The 23,574-nt window shown below is 45.9% G+C and overlaps 1 protein-coding gene across 1 annotated transcript in view; it reads left to right on the top strand.

Moving 5' to 3' along the window:
- The window catches only part of ABHD2 (abhydrolase domain containing 2, acylglycerol lipase), a 491,761-nt gene that overhangs the window by 322,939 nt on the left and 145,248 nt on the right, over window positions 1-23,574 (top strand). Inside the window, exon 9 of the mRNA XM_069624300.1 lies at window positions 23,299-23,368. Within this exon, the coding sequence (XP_069480401.1) occupies window positions 23,299-23,368 (70 nt within the window). The remainder of the gene's footprint in view (window positions 1-23,298; window positions 23,369-23,574) is intronic.

Genomic DNA, 23,574 nt, shown 5'->3' on the forward strand with positions numbered 1-23,574 from the left:
ACACGTGTATGGGGTTGCTGATGGTACTCTTGTTCAGAGAGGAATTGCCATAGCATTTCGGTGCTGGACTGCCCTTGTGGGCGGGACAAAGACTGATATGCAAATGGATATTTCCCATCTGTGAAGGTACAGTGAGCAAAAAGCAATGGCTGCGAACTCTCAATGTGGTTAATAACCACTGAACAGGTTATCATGCCGTGTTCTTTCGAGAGAGGGGCGCCTGCTACCTTTTTTGTATTTTTGAAAGGAACTTGGGGTTGGTCACCCTAGGTTACCTGGGGGCAACCAGACGTGGACTCCCTGCTCACTGTGCTTAGAAAGGCTCAGCTTCACCTCACTGATGATGCCCAACAAGGCTGAAACACGTGTATGGGGTTGCTGATGGTACTCTTGTTCAGAGAGGAATTGCCATAGCATTTCGGTGCTGGACTGCCCTTGTGGGCGGGACAAAGACTGATATGCAAATGGATATTTCCCATCTGTGAAGGTACAGTGAGCAAAAAGCAATGGCTGCGAACTCTCAATGTGGTTAATAACCACTGAACAGGTTATCATGCCGTGTTCTTTCGAGAGAGGGGCGCCTGCTACCTTTTTTGTATTTTTGAAAGGAACTTGGGGTTGGTCACCCTAGGTTACCTGGGGGCAACCAGACGTGGACTCCCTGCTCACTGTGCTTAGAAAGGCTCAGCTTCACCTCACTGATGATGCCCAACAAGGCTGAAACACGTGTATGGGGTTGCTGATGGTACTCTTGTTCAGAGAGGAATTGCCATAGCATTTAGGTGCTGGACTGCCCTTGTGGGCGGGACAAAGACTGATATGCAAATGGATATTTCCCATCTGTGAAGGTACAGTGAGCAAAAAGCAATGGCTGCGAACTCTCAATGTGGTTAATAACCACTGAACAGGTTATCATGCCGTGTTCTTTCGAGAGAGGGGCGCCTGCTACCTTTTTTGTATTTTCATTTACAGATAGTTTACCGTATAATCTGAACAATGGATATAAATATGCTTTTCTTAGAAAATTATATTTACGGCAGAAAATTATAAAATGTGCAATGGATTCTACACCCCCACTACAGACTTGAAGGAACGTTGTATTAGAATCCTGCCAGTTCTTAGTAAATGCTACCACATAGTATGCCTAATCTATACTCAATATAAAGGGTCCTTGTCCAGGGGGACTTAAATGGTCCAAATAATCTTCAAAACCATGTTTGTTTTGGTGAACCAGATAATGACTTCCTATAGTTAGACGATTACAGGCCTTTGCCCTCACACTGGTATGAATTGCACCCTTAAGATCTACCTTTGATTGTCTATCGATATATTATGGTCTTTCCCAGATGTAAGTAAGGTTCACTTCTTTTAACCCCTGTTTTACACTTTGCAGCCAGCGGAGCCCTCTGCCGCCCTCTAAAGAAATATGTGCCAATGCATCCCTGTATATGCCCAGGTCTGGTGCTTCCAACGACTTAAGAAACATGGTCTCAACTACTCCTGGGGATTGCAAGTTTGTAAATCCCCATATTTCTGCTCCATATAGGGCAGACACTAGAGCTTAACATCTCAAGGGTGGGAGACGCTGCCCCCTCCAAGCCCACACCCCTGACATGACGTGCTCCAAACCTTCTGATGCCGTTACTATTCTTCTCAAAGGTAACAGTTGCTTTTGTAATATGGGCACCCCAATCACCATTTCCCATAAAGCAGATCCCCAGATAATCATAAAACGGTACCTGCTCCAAAATGTGTCCCATCTATCCTAATATTCAGTTTAATTTGCCTATTATATTTTGGTATAAAGACCATTGTTTTGGTCGTCTTCTTATTTATAACCAATTGGAGCTGCTTGCTCTTAGCAATAAACCTATTCAGGGTACATGTAATGCCGTTGGTGTATTTGCCAGCAAGACTGCATTGTTTGCAAAGAACAAGCACAGTATCTTCTCCGTTCCCATTCTTAGAGGATCTTGCCAAGACGCCACCAATTCCTCTATGACCTCATCCATATAGATGCAGAAGAGGATGTGCGCCTGGGCTGTGTCCTGGCGCACTCTTCTCCACAGCTATTGGACTACTCACCTAACCTACCATTCCCCATCTGACTACTGCCGTATTGTTAGAATACAGGATTTGTATGGCCTCCAGGCGATGGCATGGAATATGTTTTCGCCTAAGGGCCTGTAAGGGCTTGCCACAATAGATTTCTACGGACCCCATCAAAAGCTGTTTGGAGATCCAAAAAATTACATAGACCCTGCATCTCCTGAGAATCAAATATTTGGATAGTATAATATGTAAACAGAAGCCTTGGTCCACTGTGATTCTTTCTGGGTAAATACCAGCCTATAGATGTTTTACAATGTTATTTGAATCCGACCAATAGTGGAGATGCTCTGGAATCATTTTCACAAAAACCTTCCCCCGCCCCATCCAAAATCGAAATTTGGTGGTCTTTTTCTGGGTTCCCTCTATTGCCCTTCTTAAATATTGGGACAATCCCTCTGCATCCTGCCATGAATTCGGCGAAACTCCTGAGTATTACTGGATTAAACGGTTGGCAAAGCAAGGGGGCCCAGATTTTAATCTCATGCTTATATAAATCAATTGGGACCCTGTTGGTACCAGGGGCCTTATTACTTTTCATTTTACTGATTGCTAATTCCACTTGCCTAATGATCATGGTAAAATTCTTCTTCCTCTCCGTCTGATAGCTGGGCTGTGGCATATTCTCCCTAGTTACATTTGCACCTTCACTTTGATCCCTATTTAATCCCTGGAAAAGATTGCTCCAGGCTTCTCGGGTGGTATTGCAAATAATCTCACACTCTAGCAGAGTTGGCGCCAAAAAACAATTTTGCAGAAAAGGGCAGAGTCCGTATTTCGTGAAGCCTCATGCAAGTTATCCCATTGCAATACAAAGAAGGCCTTTTTCTTACTATTAAACCTTTTTATAGCTAAACAGAAATAAGCAATCTGCGGCACAAACTAACAGAACACCCTCCGCTAAACATAATTTGATGTCAGCGTTCGCTTTTTTGCAGTCACTATCAAACCATACATTTTTCTTCTTTCGCTTCCTACTTTCTACAGATGGCCTAGTTATTAGAGGGGAAAGGTGCTAATTAGATGCTCAAATTCATCCAATACCAACTTCTCTCATTAAAAGTGTTTTTAATATTAGGAAGAATTGCTGAATATAAGATGAGCTTACTACTCATGATGCACGGATCCTCTAGCCGGTTTCTCAACAAGTTGTTCCCATAATGATCCAGTGGTCGAAGCACTGACAAGGGCCTTCTTGAAATCAGGAGCAGAGCTTCACAGGAACTTGGCTGGAGGCCATGCTGGTCAGCTGCAACATACATCCTTGGGTGTTCAGTAGGCTACACTTCTTCGTAGGGGTCTTGGCTCCAGATCTGTCGAATGGCTGCAGCAGTCCTCCTTTTATCCAGGATTTGGACTGGTGTTGCCACCAGGTCCACCAATGCTAAGGATCTGTTGCACCATTCAAACCGGCAGTGGGTATTCAAGCATGGATGCCACTGGCAACCCATTCTACCCAGTAACAGACACTCAGGGACACAGATGCGGACTGGGAACAGATAGTGCCAGCCCCTACATTTGGCCACACAGCAGGCCTGCCACTTTGCCTGTGAAAACAGACTTTGTCCAGGAAAGAGCATTTTATATATGGCAATTCCAGACCTAAGAGGGCAGAAGGCCGAAGGGCAAGCAAAAATCTCATAGCGCTGCCATTTTAGTGTATATGGTACTCCATCATCACATTGACCTTATACGGTAAAATGCAAATGTGTACGATTAAAAGGTCAAAACACTGAACAAATAATATAAATCCTGGACACATTACATTTGTAACAACAAAGTTATACTTGGAAAAGTTAGGATACAATGTATCCTAACCATACTTTACTTTAAGGTGATCTGAGCATCTTTAAAAATGCAAGAAACTTACTAAAGGAGATCTGTATTCTCCCAGTACTGATGGTCTTTTGGATTGATCAATTTCCACATAAAAAGGAGTACAATGCACGAGAAGTTAAGCCTAAGGTTCTACTTGCCTCCAAAAAGTCAGGTCAGCAATCAAATAAAGCAAAACGTCCCATAGATGCCTGTGGTAGGAAAGTAGCAAAAAGAAAATCTTTCCTAACACTCAGAAGAAACTGCAGCGTCACAATGAGAAATAGCTTGATTGGTTGCACCAAAATGCCAGTTTAGCTACATAATAACACTTCTCATGCTTACTTTATCAAAGATACCCATTAAGAATGATACCATCACTACAACATATTTTACTTGGCATCTTTGATTCTGCAGTAGTACCTCCCCATCCCCTAAATCAGCAGCCTAGTCCATCACAAACACAGAAGCGCACACCAACACCATGCAACATTAATTTGCTCATACTTGCAGCATTCACTTGTGCAACCATAAACGTACTCATTGAAAAGGACACATAGCACCCACCCACGAATCATACACTCATTAATTCGCCAATGCTCACTTGCACAATGCAGATTCTTACCTTCAGTCCCTGTCCGTACTCTGCTCCTCGCTGCGTGCCTGCCTCCTTGTTGGGGAGAATTTTCATTTCTGTGCTAATTCCATTTAACCTTATAGACCTCCAGCTCTTTTGCTGGATTTAGGACTTTTTAATTTTAACTCCTGAGTGACTACCTTCTGTCTCCCTACAGGTGCGGCATAAGAAGAAATGGTGTGCAGAAGAAAAATGCCTTGGGCGATGAACTCAAGTAAGTATCTTGCAGCGAAAGAAGATTGTCCTTGTTGGCATTCGGCTCACCTTATTTGTTTTGAATTTTCAGATGCCAGGATTTCGGCGACAAGGCGATCGAGGCTGCGCCGGGTCGTGGAGATGCTGTGAAGACTGGCGAGTATGGCGCAGTGCTGCAGCTGGCGATGCGAGGCGTTTGAATTTGAAGTCTTTTTCTCTATTCGATGGTGCGGTAGCTCTGAGAACTGCTGATGATCAAAAGGTAATGTCCTTCTAACTTTTCCTTCTTCTTTCCCTTCTTTCTTGGATCTGGTCCGGAGTCGAGGCGGGCGTGGCTGAAGATGGGATGCTTGGCTTGCAGGCACACGGTGAGCGTTACGCTGCAGAAGGCAGAATAACGCGAAGCGTGTGCTGTTCATCGGGCGTGGTTTAAATAGCCTTCAAAGTAGTCCCAGGTAAGAAGTCCCAAAACCACACCAAAGCAAAAAATGGTCCCTAAAGAAAAGTAATCCCTTCCAGGCCTCACGATGGCCTATGCTTAAGTTTCTTGCAGCATGGTCTGCGTGAGGTAAGGTTAACAATATGAGCCTGGCGCCTACAGCGCCTGGACCGCACCCATATAGCCCCTAACTGGGATTGTGGGAATCCCAGTGGGTGTTTAGATGTCTGTTTCCAGGGCAGATGGACTTCATCCTGATGTCCGGGGGCAGGCATCATGACAGCACTCTCCCCCCTCCTCCCCCCAATGCCCCTCCTAAGGTTGTTCTTCTCGCTGGTCCGGGTTTATCTGGGAAATTCCGATGGAATTATTTTATCAACCTTGGTGCATGGATGTAGTCACTCGGTTCCCATGACCTTTCCTGTGGCCCATAACCCTTCCAGTCAACTAGATAAAAGAGCCTTGATTTGACTATTTTTTAATACAAAATATTTTTAACTTCAAATTCGGGTTCCCAGTCTATTAGGATGGGATCAGGTGGCTTGGTGAGTCTTGTTCCAGATTGTTCTGGTTTCAGAAGTGAAACCTGAAAGACTGGGTGTATTCGCATATTTGAAGGTAACTCCAATTTAACGGCCACGGGATTGATAATGGCTTTAATAGTGTAAGGTCCCAAATATCTAGGGTTAAAGGTCCGAGTTCCCTTCAGAGATATGTGTTTTGTAGCCAGCCAAACTTGGTCTCCTATCTGGTATAGCGGAGCCTCGCTTCTGTGTTGATCTGCAGTCTTCTTGTATCTTTCCTTAGCTTGTTTCAAATGTTCAGTTGCTCTTTTAAAAGTTGTGTAAAAGTGGTGTGTAGATTGTTTACAGTGGGCATTTCTAAGTGTTGGGGTTAGTCGAGTTCTGAGGTCCGAGGATGTTGCTCATATATGGTATAAAAAGGGCTTTGTCCAGTTCCTGAATGTAAAGAGTTATTGTATGCATATTCAGATATCCACAATATTTCCTTCCAATTGCCTTCGGTTTGGTGTAACATGCAACGTAGGTATTGCTCAAGAGTTTGATTGGTCCTCTCCGTCTGACCATTGGTCTTGGGGGTGGTGGCTGGTTGATAATCTCACGTCGATTTGGGCCAATTGACAGCATTTTTTCCAAAACTGTGAAATAAACTGGCTACCTCGATCGGAAACCAATACGGAGGGGAATCCGTGTATTCGAACAATATTTTCAAGAAATTCCTTAGCCAAGGTTGAAGCTGAAGGTAGCCCCTTGAAGGGGATGAAATGAGTCATCTTGGAAAAAAGGTCCACTATAGCTAGAATGGTGTTAAATCCATTACATGGGGGGAAGGTCAGTAATAAAGTCTATGGATAAGGTGTGCCAGGGCGTAAGTGGAATGTCCAAGGGTTGTAAAAGACCAGCTGGTTTCTTCTTCTGGGACTTGTTTTGGGCACAAATACCACATGACAACACAAATGATTTTACGTCCCTCTGCCAAGTCAGCCACCAGAATTGTCTTTTGATTTTGGCCTCAGTCTTGGCGATTCCAGGGTGTCCTTCAATCAGAGCGTTGTGGTAATTTGAGGTAACTAATTCCTGTAGTTCCTTGTTTGGTAGAAATAGACGACCTTGATAGTAGAGTAGACCATCGATGACTGAATAATCTTGGCCCTTGTTTAACCAGTCTCGTAATGCTGTTGGGTCGAACAGTTGTTGGATTTTAATATGGACGTCATCTAGAGTTTGTAGAGTGGATATACCAAGGATTCTTTTCTCCGAAATTATAGGTACTGGGTCAGGGCTTGAACATGCTTCTCCCATTCCGATACGGGATATGGCATCAGCTTTGCCATTTCGCCGACCTGGTCGATAAGTAATAAAATCAAATTCCGCAAGGAATAAGGCCCACCTAAGCTGACGTGATGATTGGGCCTTGGCAGTCTTTAAGTATTGCAAATTCCTGTGATCAGTTATTACAGTGATGGTATGCCTAGCACCGAGAAGATAATGCCGCCAAGCCTTGAACGCTGACTTGAGGTCCAGTAGCTCCTTGTCGGTAACAGCATAGTTTAGTTTGGGTGCTGAGAATTTTCTTGACCAGAATGCCACTGGACGAAGTTGGCCAGTCTCAGGATCCTTCTGCGAAAGAACGGCCCCCATGGCGAAGCTGGATGCGTCAGTTTCCACCACGTATGTAAGTTCAGGACGTGGATGCCTTAAAATGGGAGCAGAAGTGAATTTTTGTTTTAGATCCTGGAAGGCCCTTTCTGCTTCTTCGGTCCATAGGAAGCGTTTATTCTTTCGCAAAATGGCCATGATGGGGTGTACAATATGTGAGATTTCAGGAATAAATCTGCGGTAGAAATTAGCAAATCTGAGCATGCTTTGTACTCTTTTAACTGAGGTGGGTGAAGGCCACTTGAGGATAGCGTCCACCGTTCGTGAATCCATTTGAACTCCATTTGGGGTCAGGATAAATCCAAGGAATTCAACCTCAGTAGAGTGGAAGACGCACTTTTCCATATAACCGATGCTTATGTAGTTTTTCAAGGACAGCACAAACATGTTTCACATGGTCTGATTCTGAGGAGAAGTACACTAAAATGTCGTCTATGTATACAACAACACAGACGTCAATGAGTTCACGAAGGACATTGTTCATAAAATACTGGAAGGCTGCCGGTGCATTGCACAGCCCGAAAGGCATCACCTGGTATTCAAACAATCCGTACTTGGTGCGAAAGGCAGTCTTCCATTCATCGCCTGTCTTAACTCGAACCAGATGGATATGCCCCTCTAAGGTCTAACTTGGTGTAGATACGGGCATCTTTTACTTGGTCCAGTAATTCTGGGATCAGGGGCAGCAGGTATTGTTTTTTTACCGTAATTTGGTTTAACGTGCGATAATCTATGCAAGTCCTAAGGTCACCTTCCTTTTTTGGCACAAAGAATAAAGCTGATGCTGCTGGAGACTTGGATGGACGAATGAACCCATTTGCAAGGTATTGATCCAGATATTGCCGTAGGTGGAGGTTTTCAGGTTCTGTGAGGGCGTAGATCCTACTGCATGGAACTTGGGCACCGGGTAAGAGATCGATCTGACAATCATATGATCTGTGAGGTGGAAACATGTTTGCTTGGTCTTTCTGAAAAACATCCTGAAATTCCAGATATTCCTGAGGTAACTGAGTCATCGGGTTCGCGACCGGGGCCAGGCCTTTTTCCAAGGTTTCTACTGGGTAACAAGTGTGTGCACAGTCCGGGAAGGTCACTCTTTTCTCGCCATTCAATACAAGGGTTATGCTTTTCCAACCATGGCATTCCCAGAATTATTTGGAACTGGGGGGGCCTTGAAACACAATGCTCTCTCGATGCCCTTCTTGACCCAACAGTGTCATCTCCGAAGTTGAATGTGTCACTGGTCCGGAGGAAATTTCAGTCCCATCGACAGTGGTAATGGCATCGGTTGTGGTCTTTTTGCAAAGAGGTAGGTTCATGCTTGTAGCCAATTCATGGTCCATGTAATTTCCTATAGCTCCGCTATCAATGTATGCTTTCACTCCGTGCATACGAGATGGTTGCCTGAAATCAATAAGGACCATTGGTATAATTAGGTGCGAGGCCTGAGTGTCCTCCTTCATGCTCGGCAAGCGGACCTCTACGCTTGTCGGGCGTGGTCGTTTCCCCGAGTCAGACTCTATATTGCTTTTGTCAGCAGCTCCTACCATCTTTTTGGGTGGTTTCACTGGGCAATCCCATAAAAAGTGTCCCGAGGTTCCACAATACAAACACAATTGTAACTGCCGCCTCCTTTCCCTTTCTTTTTGAGTTAAAGGTCCTTTAACCCCATCAATTTGCATAGGTTCAGATACATCAGTTCCTTTGGGGATAACATTGTCGTTAGGTCTTACAATACACGATTCTCGAACATGGCTCGATCTGCCTTACGATTCTGAAGTCTGTGATCCAACTGGACCACCAGATCTATGTATTCTGCACAATCTTGGGGTGCGTTCACTACTTGTGCCAGAACGTCTTTCAGTTCACCTTGTAGACCACAATGAAATAGTGTAATTTGCTTGACCTCTGGCCATCAGGTTTCTACTATCAATCTGTTGAAAGTTGCGATGTAAGTTAACAAATCCTGGTTACTCTGCCGTAAAGACAAAAGTTCGTTATCCAAGGCCTGGCCTTTAGAATGTCAGACAAATAGTTTTTCCAGGCTTAGTTGAAAACCTTGGAAATCCCGAAGAATGGGGTCATCCTGATTGACTAATGGTATAGACCAATCGGCAGCACTGCCGCTGAGATATGATAATACAAAGGCCACCTTCGCTTGGTCATTCACATGATAATACAAAGGCCACCTTCGCTTGGTCATTCTGAAAGGCTCCTGGTCTACACAAAAAATGCAGGCGGCATTGGTTCATAAACACAGCAAACCTTTTTGGGTCCCCTGCAAAGCGTTCTGGTGGTGCTAAAGGAACTGTTCCTGGTAGGTTTATCTGTACAGGGTTGCTTGATGGAACTGGAGCAGCAGCTCCCCCGAGTCCAGGTAAAGGCGTGTACCCAGCTTGGGTTTGAAGTAATTGCCTGGCAAGGTCATCCGTACGTTCCTTGGACACAATCGGTTCTCTCCTAAGAGCATTAGTCTCTTGACGGGCGGATTGCACTTCTGCCCTAGGTTCGCTTAGTAGTTGGGCTAATTGGTCAGTCTCCGAGGTCTCCATGACGCCTGGGTGGATGTTTGTAGAGAGGCTTTGCGTTCTGTTACGCTCACCTGGACCCCACAGGGGCATCGAACGGAACTGGACTGTTACGGACTCCACCAACGTGACTCGTAGTGCGGTGATGGCTGACTGGACTGGCCCTCCTAGTTTCGTCTGCTTGACCCGTAAGAATAATCTCCTAAAGGTAGGAATAAGGGAATTAGCCACCCGTGGGCGAGAGGAGAGGATACACGCACTCAATTGTTCCCCACTGAACAGCACCTGTATTCCCTTTCACTGGTCTCACCTTATAGTTTGAAAAGATGAGCTCTCCATCCTGCGTGGAAGGCAGGGGCTTGTAGAAAACCAGTTACTTCACTGGTCTGAAGGATTTGGGTGAGTTCCAGACAACTGATGACTCCAAGGTAAGTAGCATATAGTTCTTTAGAGTTCAAAATGTCTGTTATTCACTCTTGCCCCTCTTTTCTCGCAGCTTGAGCCGAGGGATGATCACCTCATTGGAAGCAGAAGCGCCTAGGTAAGAGTCTGTATTACCCAAACTGTCCGGCGAAAAATAATGGTCCAAATGTATTTAACTGACTACCTTCTGTCTCCCTACAGGTGCGGCGTAAGAAGAAACGGTGTGCAGAAGATTAATGCCTCGGGCGATGAACTCATGTAAGTACCTTGCGGTGAAAGAAGATTGTCCTTGTTGGCGTTCGGCTCCCCTTGTTATTTGTTTTGTCTTTTCAGATGCCAGGATTTCGGCGACGAGGCGATGGAGGCTGCGCTGGGTCGTGGAGATGCTGTGAAGACTGGTGAGTATGGCGCGGCGCTGCAGCTGGCGATGCGACGCGTTTGAATTTTAAGTCTTTTTCTCTATTCGATGGTGCGGCAGCTCTGAGAACTGCTGATGATCAAAGGGTAGTGACCTTGTTCTAACTTTTCCTTCTTCTTTCCCTTCTTTCTAGGATCTGGTCCGGAGTCGAGGAGGGCGTGGCTGAAGACAGGATGCTTGGCTTGCAGGCACACGGTGAGCGTTACGCTGCAGAAGGCAGAATAACGCAAAGCGTGTGCTGTTCATCGGGCGTGGTTTAAATAGCCTTCAAAGTAGTCCCTGGTAAGTCCCAAAACCACACCCAAGCAAAAAATAGTCCCTAAAGAAAAGTAATCTCTTCCAGGCCTCACGATGGCCTATGCTTAAGTTTCTTGCAGCATGGTCTGCATGAGGTAATTTTACCAATATGAGCCTGGCGCCTATGGCGCCAAGACCGCACCCATATAGCCCCTACCTGGGATTGTGGGAATCACAGTGGGTGCTTGGATGCCTGTTTCCAGGGCAGATGGACTTGATCCTGATGTCCGGGGGCAGGCATCATGACACTATCTCAATACAATCTAGAAATTATTCAGGAGACAGATAGCCCTAGTCTTTCTCCATACTGTATTATATAGTTGCTTTTCTGCCGTTGGGAATAAATTCTGCACTATTACAGTTAACATGTTTTTTCAAATGATGGGCTAACATTTGTGTCAAGATTTAGTATTCAGCTGGTTTCATGCGGGGCGTATCTGGTTCATCTTAAGTCTGATTCAGCAAATGTTTCTCTATCAAACCCAGTTGGTAAGGACAAGGTGTGACGGATTGCCATCTACAAGGGTGTAAAAGCCCATGATTTTATGTTTTAATGATGCAGGTAATTCTGTTGCTGAAAGGGAGGTCTGCTAATTGGAGGCCCTTTCATGAATGCACCATGCCAAAATGATAGTGCACACATGTACCTCTGCAGATGTGATCTGCAGACCCCCTCAGCTACAGCCTTGCATTGGTACAGGGCAGGTGCTGCAACACCAAAGCTACAGAAGGCTGAGGTAATCTTTTGAACTTCTGTTTTGGAACATAATGGTGGCATGTAATTATTTTTCTGAGGCTTGTGGAATCTGCTTAGATCACATGCTGTGCATAGGCCGACATCTAGTGGAAGCTGCGGAGTATTACAGTTTGTTTTTCGAAACTCGAAAATGGGCGTCGACACAGGCGTGCCAGTAATACTATCCCTAGTGTGACGTCCACTGTACCCAAGATCCCTCACGCGTCTGGGATCCTCAGATTGTTTTTTTCCGCCATACTGGTCGGAAGCATCTTGCGGAGTCCCCTGGCCTTAGCCATACTTTTGCTATTATTGCAATTTAAAATTATTTATTAACATCCTTCCCCACCCCAACGTCGAACATCGATCTCGACGACGGCTGGAGAAGACATCGACCGTCGGCTGCTGCACGACGGATCTGGGCCTCGGAAGGCCGCTGGCCTCGGCCCGGGCCTAGTAGGCCGCTGGCCTCGGCCCTGCAAGTAGGGAGAGTGGGGGGTGGTACATACTCTTCACTCTTGGTATATAGGTACACTATATTTCCTACACTTACCAGCCCGCTGCCTCAAGGTGCGTATGGAGGGTACCCCTTTCCAATTCTGCCCCAAGTGCAATCGCAAATACCCTTGGGTCGACAGGCACGCCACGTGCAATCTCTGCTTGCCGAGGGACCACCCCGAAGCGAACTGCAGAGCGTGTAGTAGGTTTAAACCTAAAACACTTAAGGACCGTTCGACAAAGCGTTGGGCCCACCACGCCAGGCAGGCAGCCATGGCAGCGGAGGGCGCCTTCAGCGATGGCAGCGACGCCGTACTTTCGGACGGCGAGGGCATTACGGCGTCGAAAGACTGCCGAGCGCAGGTCCCCGACCTCGGAAGGTTGTCCGGCAGGGCGGCTATGGGGAAGACCCCCGGCGACGCAAGCGCTACACCTACACACACTAAGCACACTAAGTCCAACCGAACCTCGACGACGTCGACTTCTCGGAAAGAGGCACGGATAGAACGGTCCGACTCGGTGTCCTCTGGGCGCTCTCGATCGAGATCGCCTCATGACGCAAGGCAATCATCCACTCTTGCCAAGAGTGCCTCGCTCCCTAGATTAACGGAAGTTCGATCGTCGGAAGACGAAGACGACTTCCACCCCCAGGCCGCGCTCCAAGAGACCGAGAGCGCAGTTAACACCAGCGAGGCCCCACGCTCGAAACAAGATACCTCTCCCGACCCTCGGTGCCAGGCGTCGAAAGTCTCTGGGGCCTCTAAGGGGCAGGGAAAACATTTTTCCACGCACGGGGAGGGAGGGAAACAGCGGAAAGCTCAGCCTTCCACTCCTGTAAGACCATCCTTCCACCCCAAGCAGACAGATAAACATAAATCTACTGGGACATCAACATCCAGCGAGGGTACCCTTGATAAATCCTCTAAGTTGCCTACTAAAGTCATACCCTGTTCCAGAGAATGGTCCAGTGAGGACATAGACAGGGTCATGTCAAGGATGTCTTCCTTATCGGATTTTTATGACAAAAACCCAGAACATTTCCTTTCGTATGACCCTCAAGGGGCCACACCCTCAGGCTCCTCTGATCCTATCCCCCTAAGTAAAAAGGCCCGGGTCGAAAGACCTGACCCCTTCGAGGTGCAGCCTTACTCTACTCTACTCCACACCCCAGATACCAAGGACAACCTTTCCCTGAAGGGGACCAGGAGTTTTCAATTATGGAGGAACGAACCGGGTCTGAATACTATGCGGAGGATGAGGACCTGGAGGAGGTAGAAGATGAGGAAATTTACAGAGTAGATCCCCCGGTAGAGAGCGAAGCCCCAGTTACCGACTCGCCAGTTGATAACCAACCCCTCCTTAATGAAGTTCTTGCTCGCGCAGCAGAACATTTTCACATCGACACCCACGGTGTACAGGAGGAAAGGGACTTCGCAGAAGAGTTGGTGGGAGAGAGGAGGCCGGTCGCTCAGACCATCCCTATCCTTAAATCCATCCAACGTAGAATAGATCCATCCCTGGTGAATCCTAACCTCACCAGAGCCGTCAACCCCAGAGTCGAAAAACTTTTTCGGGCAGCCCAGTCTGACCCTCTTTATATAAGAGGTCATCTTAAACCAGACTCCCTAGTGGTTACCAACACTCGGAAGAGGGCTGGGACACCCTTATCGTCGTCAGAAGCTCCTCCTGACAAGGAGAGCAAAAGACTGTACGGGTTTGGCAGGAAGGTAGCCTCAACGTCCGCCTACCAAGCAAGGATTGCGAACTCCACCACCCTGTTGGCAAGTTACAACTGCCATCAATAGGAAGATGTCGCGGCGCTCATTGCCTCTGCTCCTGAACCGTTAAAGGGCCAGTTGGCTCGGATCTCGGCAGAAGGGAGAGCCGTGTCTGGTTGCATATTGAAAGCAACTTTCGACGCTGCAGACAACGCAGGAAGATTGATAGCAGAAGGAACTGTTATCAAGAGACATGCGTGGTTACGGCAGTCGGGGTTCAAAACAGAAACACAGGCTTCATTAATAGACAAGCCGGTGGAACCAGATCTATTGTTTGGGAAAGCGGTCGAAGACGCACTTAAGAATGCCAAGGACGAGTACGAGACTCTCAAATCCCTTGGCCAGCTTACCAACAAACCCCCTAATCAGAGGGGGAACAGTAATTTTCGTCGCCCACGCGGCCAAAATTCACAGAGGCAACTATGCCCAAGGACAGGGTACACAATGGAACAACAACCAGCAGTCTACCCAAAGTTACAGTAAAGGTAACAAGAGAGGTCGTGGAAGAGGCAGAGGCAGCCCCAACAAGGGAGGTGGCACGCCTCCGCCAAAGCAGTGACGCTCAGTTCAGGGTCCCTTCTCACGCAACCCCAGTAGGGGGACGCATTTCCAACTTCACCCAGGCTTGGGAAGGGATCACCTCAGACAGATGGGTGCTGTCAACAGTGTCCACAGGATATTGTAGAGAATTACTGCAGCGTCCCCGGAACCACCCTCCACGGCAAAGAATACACTCCTTAGAACATCAGAAGATCCTTCTCGAGGAGATCGCCATTCTGCTAGAAAAGGACGCGATAGAACTCGTCCCAGGACACCAGGTAAACAAGGGTATCTATTCAACTTACTTCCTTGTGCCAAAGAAAGATTTGACAATGCGCCCAGTATTGGACTTACGGCCTGCCAACAAGTATGTCAAGCCCCAAAAATTCCGTATGACCACGCTACAAGAGGTAATCCCCCTCCTCAAAAAGGGGGACTACATGGCAACCTTGGATATGAAAGATGCTTATTTTCATATTTTCATGCTCCCGGCGCACAAAAAATACTTGCGCTTCAAAGTGGACAGTCGCCACTACCAATTCAAGGTACTGCCCTTCGGGATAGCTTCAGCACCAAGGGTATTCACCAAGGTACTGGCGGTGGCAGCTGCACACCTACGCAGGGAGGCAATCCCAGTGTACCCTTATCTGGACGACTGGCTCATAACGGGGGAAACCCCAAGAATTTGCAGGTCAAACATTCAGAGGACTATCGACCTCCTCCACGAGTTAGGCTTCTCTATCAACGAGAAGAAGTCAAGTCTGGTGCCAAGCACCTCAAAACAGTTCCTAGGAGCAATCCTAGATACTCAGAAAGGGTTGACCTTCCCCTCGGAAGAGAGAATTCGGAATATACTACTGCAAATTCCACATTATCAGTCAGGTCAACAAATTACGGTACGCAAAGCAATGCGGTTACTGGGCATGATGGCGTCATGCATTTACCTGGTCCCCCACGCGCGTCTGCGCATGCGTCCCATGCAGGAATGGTTGGCGAAACAGTGGTCTCAGGCAAGTGGTCAGTGGGACGATCTAGTGGTCGTTTCGCCAACACTCGTACAGAGCTTACACTGGTGGACAAAAGAGAATCTCGCAAGGGGAAAACCCTTTTACGATCCCGAAGTACAAGCAGTGGTAACTACAGATGCTTGCCTGACTGGGTGGGGAGCTCACCATCTCCACCCCACAGCTCAGGGTCTCTGGTCTCACTCAGTAGCCAAGAACCACATCAACCTGCTAGAGCTTCTGGCAGTATTCCGAGCGCTTCGGGCGTTCGAGCCCCATCTACTAAACTTGTCGGTGCAGATCCGGACGGACAGCACGACAGCCATGTTCTATCTGAACAAACAAGGAGGGACTCGTTCGCCAAATCTGTCCAAGCTTGCCCAGAAAATCTGGATATGGGCACTCAGACGGAACATCTTCCTATCAGCACAACATGTTCCAGGGGAGCTCAATTTCCTAGCGGATGCCCTAAGCAGAGACTCCCTTCCAGAAGAACACGAATGGGTCCTTCACAGAGAGATCGTAGAAAATCTCTTCTCTCAGTGGGGTTTCCCCACTATAGACCTATTCGCCACAAGCGAAAACAAACAATGCCCAGGATTTGCATCCAGGTTCCCCCAGCCAGACTCCCAAGGGAACGCCCTGTGGATGAACTGGTCAGGGATGTTTGCGTACGCTTTTCCACCAACCCCTCTCCAGAAAGGTGGTGTACAAGATGAACAAGGAATCGATGACGCTCATCCTAGTTGCTCCCATGTGGGCGAGACAACCATGGTTTCCACACCTACGCAGGATGGCGCTGTGCGAGCCCATCAAACTCCCAGCCTGGTACAACCTACTGTCCCAGCAACAAGGTCTAACAGTGCACCAAGAACCCAACTCAATGAACCTAGCAGCATGGCTCCTGAGGTCATAGAGTTTGGGCATCTCAATTTACCACAGAGGTGTATGGACATCCTAAAAGAATCCAGGAAACCAAACACAAGGCACTGTTACTTTGACAAGTGGAAGAGATTCGTTATTTGGTGCCAGAATAAACAAATCAACCCAGTTGATTGCACTCCTTCCAACGTGGTAACATACATGCTCCACCTGCTGGACGCAGGTTTGGTTTTTAACTCTCTGAAAGTACACCTGGCAGCCCTCTCGGCTTACACCACATCCCATAACAAAGTATCGTGGTGGAAAGTACCAGTAGTTAAAGCCTTCATGGAAGGAGTAAAGAGACTTCACCCTCCTATTTCGAACCCACCGCCAGGATGGGACCTCAATGTGGTGCTAGCTAAGCTCATGGGCCCCCCTTTCGAACCCATGCATAAAAGTAGTCTCAAACACCTGACTTATAAAACGGCCTTCTTAGTAGCCATTACCTCCATAAGAAGGGTCAGTGAAATTCAGGCTCTGTCAGTGCAAGATCCTTTCTTTATTATCCACAAAGACAAACTGGTTTTACGCACACACCCTAGGTTCTCACCTAAAGTCATATCTAAATTCCATGTAAACCAGTCCATCGAGCTTCCGGCTTTCTTCCAGAACCCGCAAAGCTCGGCTGAGGTGAAACTACACACCCTTGATGTGCGTAGGGCGGTCCTCTACTATGTAAATAAGACCAGACCGCTAAGAAAAACAGATCAACTGTTTGTCTCCGTAGCTACAGGCAGAGAGGGGGATCGCGTCTCTAAAGGTGCGATCTCGAAGTGGATTATCAACTGTATACAGCTGTGTTACTCTCTTTCTGAAAAAACTCTGCCTTTTACGCCAAGGGCCCATTCTACTAGAGGCATTGGTGCCACTCTGGCTTTCATTGCAAATGTTCCCCTCGACACCATTTGCAAAGCAGCTACTTGGAGCTCTATTCACACTTTTACTCAGCATTACTGCATTGACACTCATTCCAAGAAAGATACACAAGTGGGACAAGCGGTTCTAAGACACCTGTTTGCTCATGACCCTTCTCACATCCCACCTCCTTCTTCGGGTACTGCTCGCTAATCTATGCACAGCATGTGATCTAAGCAGATTCCACAAGCCTCAGAAGGGATACATTACTCACCGTAATCGTATTTCTGATGCTTGTATCTGCTTAGATTCACATGCGACCCACCCTTCCTCCCCTCCGAGAGAAGGCGCATGATTGCTTGTAGTCTTACCTTCTGTCTATCTGCTTGGATTATCTGTACTCACGCTACTCCTCATGCTTCCTCATGTCAGAAAAAATACAATCTGAGGATCCCAGACGCGTGAGGGATCTTGGGTACAGTGGACGTCACACTAGGGATAGTATTACTGGCACGCCTGTGTCGACGCCCATTTTCGAAAAACAAACTGTAATACTCCGCAGCTTCCACTAGATGTCGGCCTATGCACAGCATGTGAATCTAAGCAGATACAAGCATCAGAAATACGATTACGGTGAGTAATGTATCCCATACGCCATGCCTTGTTGTGACATGGTGACTACTAAGAGCACACACATATACAGCCACAGCAATTTGGGATCATACCAGCATCTGCACTGTTGGCAGACTTGCAGCTATGATGGAGCTGATGTGCATCAGCATGTGGCCTGGATGTCTCCACATCTATAGAACAGAAACTGAGTCAAAGGCTACCCCTCCGTGATGGCGCTGGAGCAGTTGTGGACAAGATTCTAAAGCCTAGTGTAACATAATTAGATTACACCATTGGGGCACAGAAGTAAAGTAAACACGAATTTATTTTAGAGAAATAAACACAGTGAAAACATTTAGACAATTACAGTTATAGTTGTGTTTAAATATACGACCACAATTTCTAATAAACAGAAGTCAGAATAACTGTTGAATTTAAACATGACAAGAAATCAGATGATGACATTAGTTTTAACAGTGCTTTATGCATCAGAGTACTTTGATATTTTGTAATGAGCTAGAATTGAATGTATGGCTCATGTCTGAGCTTGTTGACATTGTAGTGTTTTAAGTTCGGGCTGTTGGACAACTATAAGGTGATGGGTGAGTAACATGGTTCACAAAATAGTTCCGAACTCTCATCAGGACTTGACATCTTTAGAGACTTAGCAGTGGATGCAGTATTGGAGAGTGGTTCGCGGTTCAAAGCATCCTCTAAAAACAATATAATCAAAAAGTACAAGTGAGTGTGCCTCCAGTTCATGGCTGTACTCTAATTCAAAAGTGCAAAAGAGGGGGGGAACTTGTCAACATACCGCTAGTCGTTTCGGGGGCGCTCTCGGGCTGTGGACAACAACCCGGAATGGAAGGCGTCAGGTGTATAACTAAATGGAGGACCTGTAATAATCGGGCTGAGTTTTATTTGAAGTTAATATTAAACATTCAAAATGAGGAAAACGTTTAGACATACCTGCACAAGGTTATAGTGACTTGCAGGCTGGTCTGCGTAGAGAGAGGTGGTCCTTAAGGCAATCGTATGTTGCTGGCGGAAGCCATCGGGTGTATGAATACATAAAACCTGCAAGGCCAGAGAGCGATTAACTTTCTATTCTGTATCTTGATGTGTAGGCTAAGTAAGAGCATTAAAGAAAGGCCAGGTACCTGGCCTGCAGTAAAGGAAGTCAAGCAGGGTCAATTGCAGGATGCTGTATCGTCTATGAATACGTCTGTATCGTCCAGGAATTGCGTGGTCATTGGTTGTGACACAGAGAAAAGGTGGGTCTTCTGTAGCTGGCTTTATTGTCCTAAAATACACGGCAGTATACGATTATAAGCTAATGCTTGTTATCGTTTTGCAGAAAACAATCACTCAATGAGTGTGGTCACAATGTAATTAAACTGACAGGTCATACGTGACCCGTGTTTAAACGAGAAATATAAGTTTAAACAATAAGAAGTTCCCTCGAGCTTATTGGAAAAAGAAGAATTAGGCATATGGTAGTAATTCTTTCAAATATATGGGACATATACCCGACGTGTCAGGTAAGTAATTGAATAAGTCAAACGCTGCAAAGTGCAGTGAAAATATTGCGGGCACAGGAGCTTAAAGTATACCTTATTCGGGCTACAGAGAACCGGGACCAGTGACTTCTAGGAGGCGCATGCGCGTTGTGGCACAAAAAGAACTACGTGCTATCTCTAGGGCTCCTGTTAGGGGATACTAGAAAGCATGCTACGTCATTGCAGAGGCGTTGTCTGCCATGACAAATGGCAGCGCGTTCGGGAGGAAAACGGTGTAACTGATGTTGTGTCTGTAAGCAGGCCCTGTTAAGGAACCAAGTGAGTGTGGTCAGGAATTACCTTTTTTTAAAAAAAAAGTAATAAAATGTAGGATTTTCGCGAGAAGTCTCGTACTTATCTGGTGTCTCGAGTGGACAAATGCAAGGCGTTTTGTAATGCGTGCGTGTGGTCTAGAATGTTATTTGGCTGTTGTACACACACATGGCAGATGCAGATAATCACATTTTCGGTATTCTACATCCGTAATTACCATTTCAACATTCAGAATAAATGGTACATGTTAGACAGAGCTTGATCGTATGTTGTCCGTCAAATGGCAAACAGATGGATAGTGTTGAGAATAACTTATACCAGGAGTAATCATGGTCTACAATGTTGTGTGGCTATTTTTCTTCATTGATAACACGAAGATATTGCTCACATATATTCATTTTTCTTTTTTCAATGTTGTAAATCCTTATTTACGATTTCACCATTCCAATTCCAAACAAATGGTGCCTGTTTAGCAGAACTAGGTCGTATGATGTAAACCTGGTAACCGAAAGGTTGATTAGGTTACTGCATAAATGGAGCTATTCAACTACTATCATCCATAGTCTTAAATGGGACTTAAAACAGAAGTAACATTTCATGTAGATGGAAGGAGACCTAGGTAATATATTTAGTCTGTTTGTACTTAAGAACAGTTTTAGATTAAGTCACTACATGTATTAGTCCAAATAGTACAAAGTAAGCGCAAGAGACATCCTTCATAGTCAAGGTGTTAATCCAATTGATGTGTTGTGAATACAGAGGACTGCTGACGTAACAAAGCCACACTCACACCAGGGTGCTGACAACTGGAATACCTTTGAAGTCAGCAGACTCTGGAAGGGACGGAGTTGGAGTAGCCAGAGCCCAGGGGTTGGCTAACCATGGGGTTAAGCCATTTTGTTTCTGCTAGGGCGCTCTACATCTTCCTGTCTCCACTTTCTGCAGGCCAAGGCACAATGGATATGATGTCAGAAGGCAAATTACACTTGTTACAGCCTGGATAGCTTTGGACCAATCCCTTTCTAAGTAAGGGAAACCTTTCCTCCTTTCACTCTTCTCTGGACTCTCAAAGGAACAAGACAAATTCATCTGGGGGATACAACCTATTCCCAAGTCCTCTGCCAGGGAGGTGAAGACCGAACGCATCCAAGGCAAAGCCTAGCTCTGCCCCCTGACTATCCGTAGGGAACAGTTGGGGTGAACTGCTGTGGACCAGTGCTTCCCTTCTGGCTGTGTCACTGAAGCCAGGATTATGCATTGGTGGTGAAGGACTCCCTCTAGGTGCCACCCACCTTGAGGTGGACATGCAGAGCTTAGAGGCTCTCCTTGTCCTGGGCCTGCCTGCATCATAGAAGGCCAGGAACTGCTGAAATCATGTTTTGTCACCTCAAGACCTCTTGGAGATGGAACAACCCTGCTTGACACCTTGGTGCTGCTTCTGGTACTCTATGCAAACTGCTTGCTGCACTTCGAGCCATCTAGATGCTGGCTCGACCCATTGAAGTTGACTGACTAGTCTCCAGCCGACTTAATTGTTGGAATCCATCAAACCTTACTTGTCTCATTCGCTGACTCGAACCAGCAACGCTATCGTTGAGCTGAAGACCGCATTGGAATACATAGTTTCACAGTCTCTAGCACGGCCTCAACCCAATAGGAGCCTGCATCTGTGAACCGATTCAATGCTGACCCTCGCTAGAATCATACCGATGTGAATGTCTCGACATCGGCTGGACTGCAGTGACAGCCCCTAGAAGCGTGGCTTGATGTGGTTGCGATCCTTAGACCAGACCTAAAGGTCTTCTAAAGAGGACATGTCCCCTGGGACCAGTTTCTGTGATCAACATGCATAGTGAAGTTTAAGCCCCCGCTTCTCTACCTTTTCTGCAAGACCTATCCTTGAAATATTGGCATTGTTGAAAGTCTCTTGCCTCAATACCCCTTCTATCAAATCGGAAGACCCTTTCACTCAAAGTTCTGTATTCTGTTTCCTTCACAGAGGTGATTTTGGGCTGTTTGTAGTCAGTAGTTGCATTGGTTATTTTTATTAAATCATTTATATTTTTACAGAAACTTGATTGGATATTCTTTTATTTTGGAACCATTTTATTAAAGCTGATTGGGTTGCTTATGCTATCGGCTCACCCCCCACCCCCTCCTGAGAGTATAGCCTGCCATTGACCCTAGTTACCAAAAGAGGTGAAGGAAGTATACCTTTCATTGGGATCACTGGTGGTTTAGTAGTTGTGTGGGACTGAGCAGGCAGTTTAGCGACTTCTTATCCCTGAAGAGTGGTAATCATGTAGTCACAAAAGGTGGTTCTTAGAAAACTTATTTTGTTACTGCCAAAGCTTTTATCCAATTTTTATCCTGTTCAGGAGATCTATCGCCAAACTTTATCCCAACAGTCCTATGCCACAAAAAAGGGCATTGCAATATTTTGACCTTTGCTGCACTTTGAAGTTTACACTGAACAGGACCAAGTGTCTTTAGTACTCGGACTAGAAGTTTATCACCTATGGTAAATCATTTCCTGGCAGACAATCCTCCAAGGCTATTTCTCTTTTGTGCATTTTGTAGTGATAAGCATTCCAGGATCTTCCGGCTTGTTAGGTTCTGCTTTGATGTTGCAAATGCCAAGACGGCAACAATGTCTGCGTGGGCCACTCTGCTGACTTTCTACAGTCATTCAGTCATTACAGCACTGGGCTACCAGTTCCAGGGCTGATAATAAGTTTGGCCAGTTGGCAAAATGCTTTCTCACTAGATTAGTACGTATCTCCAGCCTCCCATCTACATGGGGTTGAGTCGCCTGTGAGCATAGAGGAAAGGGGACAGGAAGCAAGAGTTAGTTGTTCTCAGTAAGTGACTTGTATCATTTCCTACAAGCAGTAATTTATCTCAGTGCACTGCTCTTACCATTGTTGCACTGGGCGCTCAAGTCCACCAAAGTGAAGTGTTGAGAGACTCGACCATCATCCCACTTCCAGCATTATTTTTTTTAAAGTTTTATCTCTCAATTGCAGATAGTGCAAATTAAAAAAGAATAACATGGATCTTACGACAATTCATTTTATTATGCCATTTCTTTGCTCGTCTAATGTTTTTCAAATTATGCTCCAACTGGTGCCAATTTTAACATTCTTTGCGTTCTTGTGACTTTCTTGCTTTAGCTTTGAGGCTAGTTGGGCTACTCTGTCCTGTTCTAAAAACATGCTTATTCTTTCCAACTCCTCAGTTTTTATCTGTTTTCCCTCACTACACTTCATATCCCAGTTATTGCAGTAATATTTCTTGAAGTAATCTAGTCCCCTGATGATTACAACATCAATCTTTGGTAAATATGATTTTTAAGCGAACAGTAGATTTTTTTGTAGTAGTTTTGCTACAGTCATTGACTTTCCATCATGCAAGCCTAACGAGATCTGTGAAAAGATGATTACAAAATGGTAATCTGGTCTATTCTTGTTTTCCCAAGGAAGTTCCATGGATATGAATCATTGAAAGATTACTATGAAGCTGAAAGCTGCCTTCACTACTTGAACAATGTGAGTCCTCACAGAAAATATTTCTACTGCAGAGCAGTGTATTTACTGTTCTAAATAATCACAAACCTTTAATAGAATTGTTTATACAACCTTAAATGCTGTAACAAAATAAACCTGTGAAAATATTTCATATTTTGTGTAAAATATTGCACATGCACGTTCTAACCCGTACTACACACATTTAATGTATAACTTCCTTTTATCTT

This window comes from Ambystoma mexicanum, chromosome 11 (assembly GCF_040938575.1).
Source record: "Ambystoma mexicanum isolate Mex_15411 chromosome 11, UKY_AmexF1_1, whole genome shotgun sequence".
Classification (NCBI taxonomy): Eukaryota; Metazoa; Chordata; class Amphibia; order Caudata; family Ambystomatidae; genus Ambystoma; species Ambystoma mexicanum.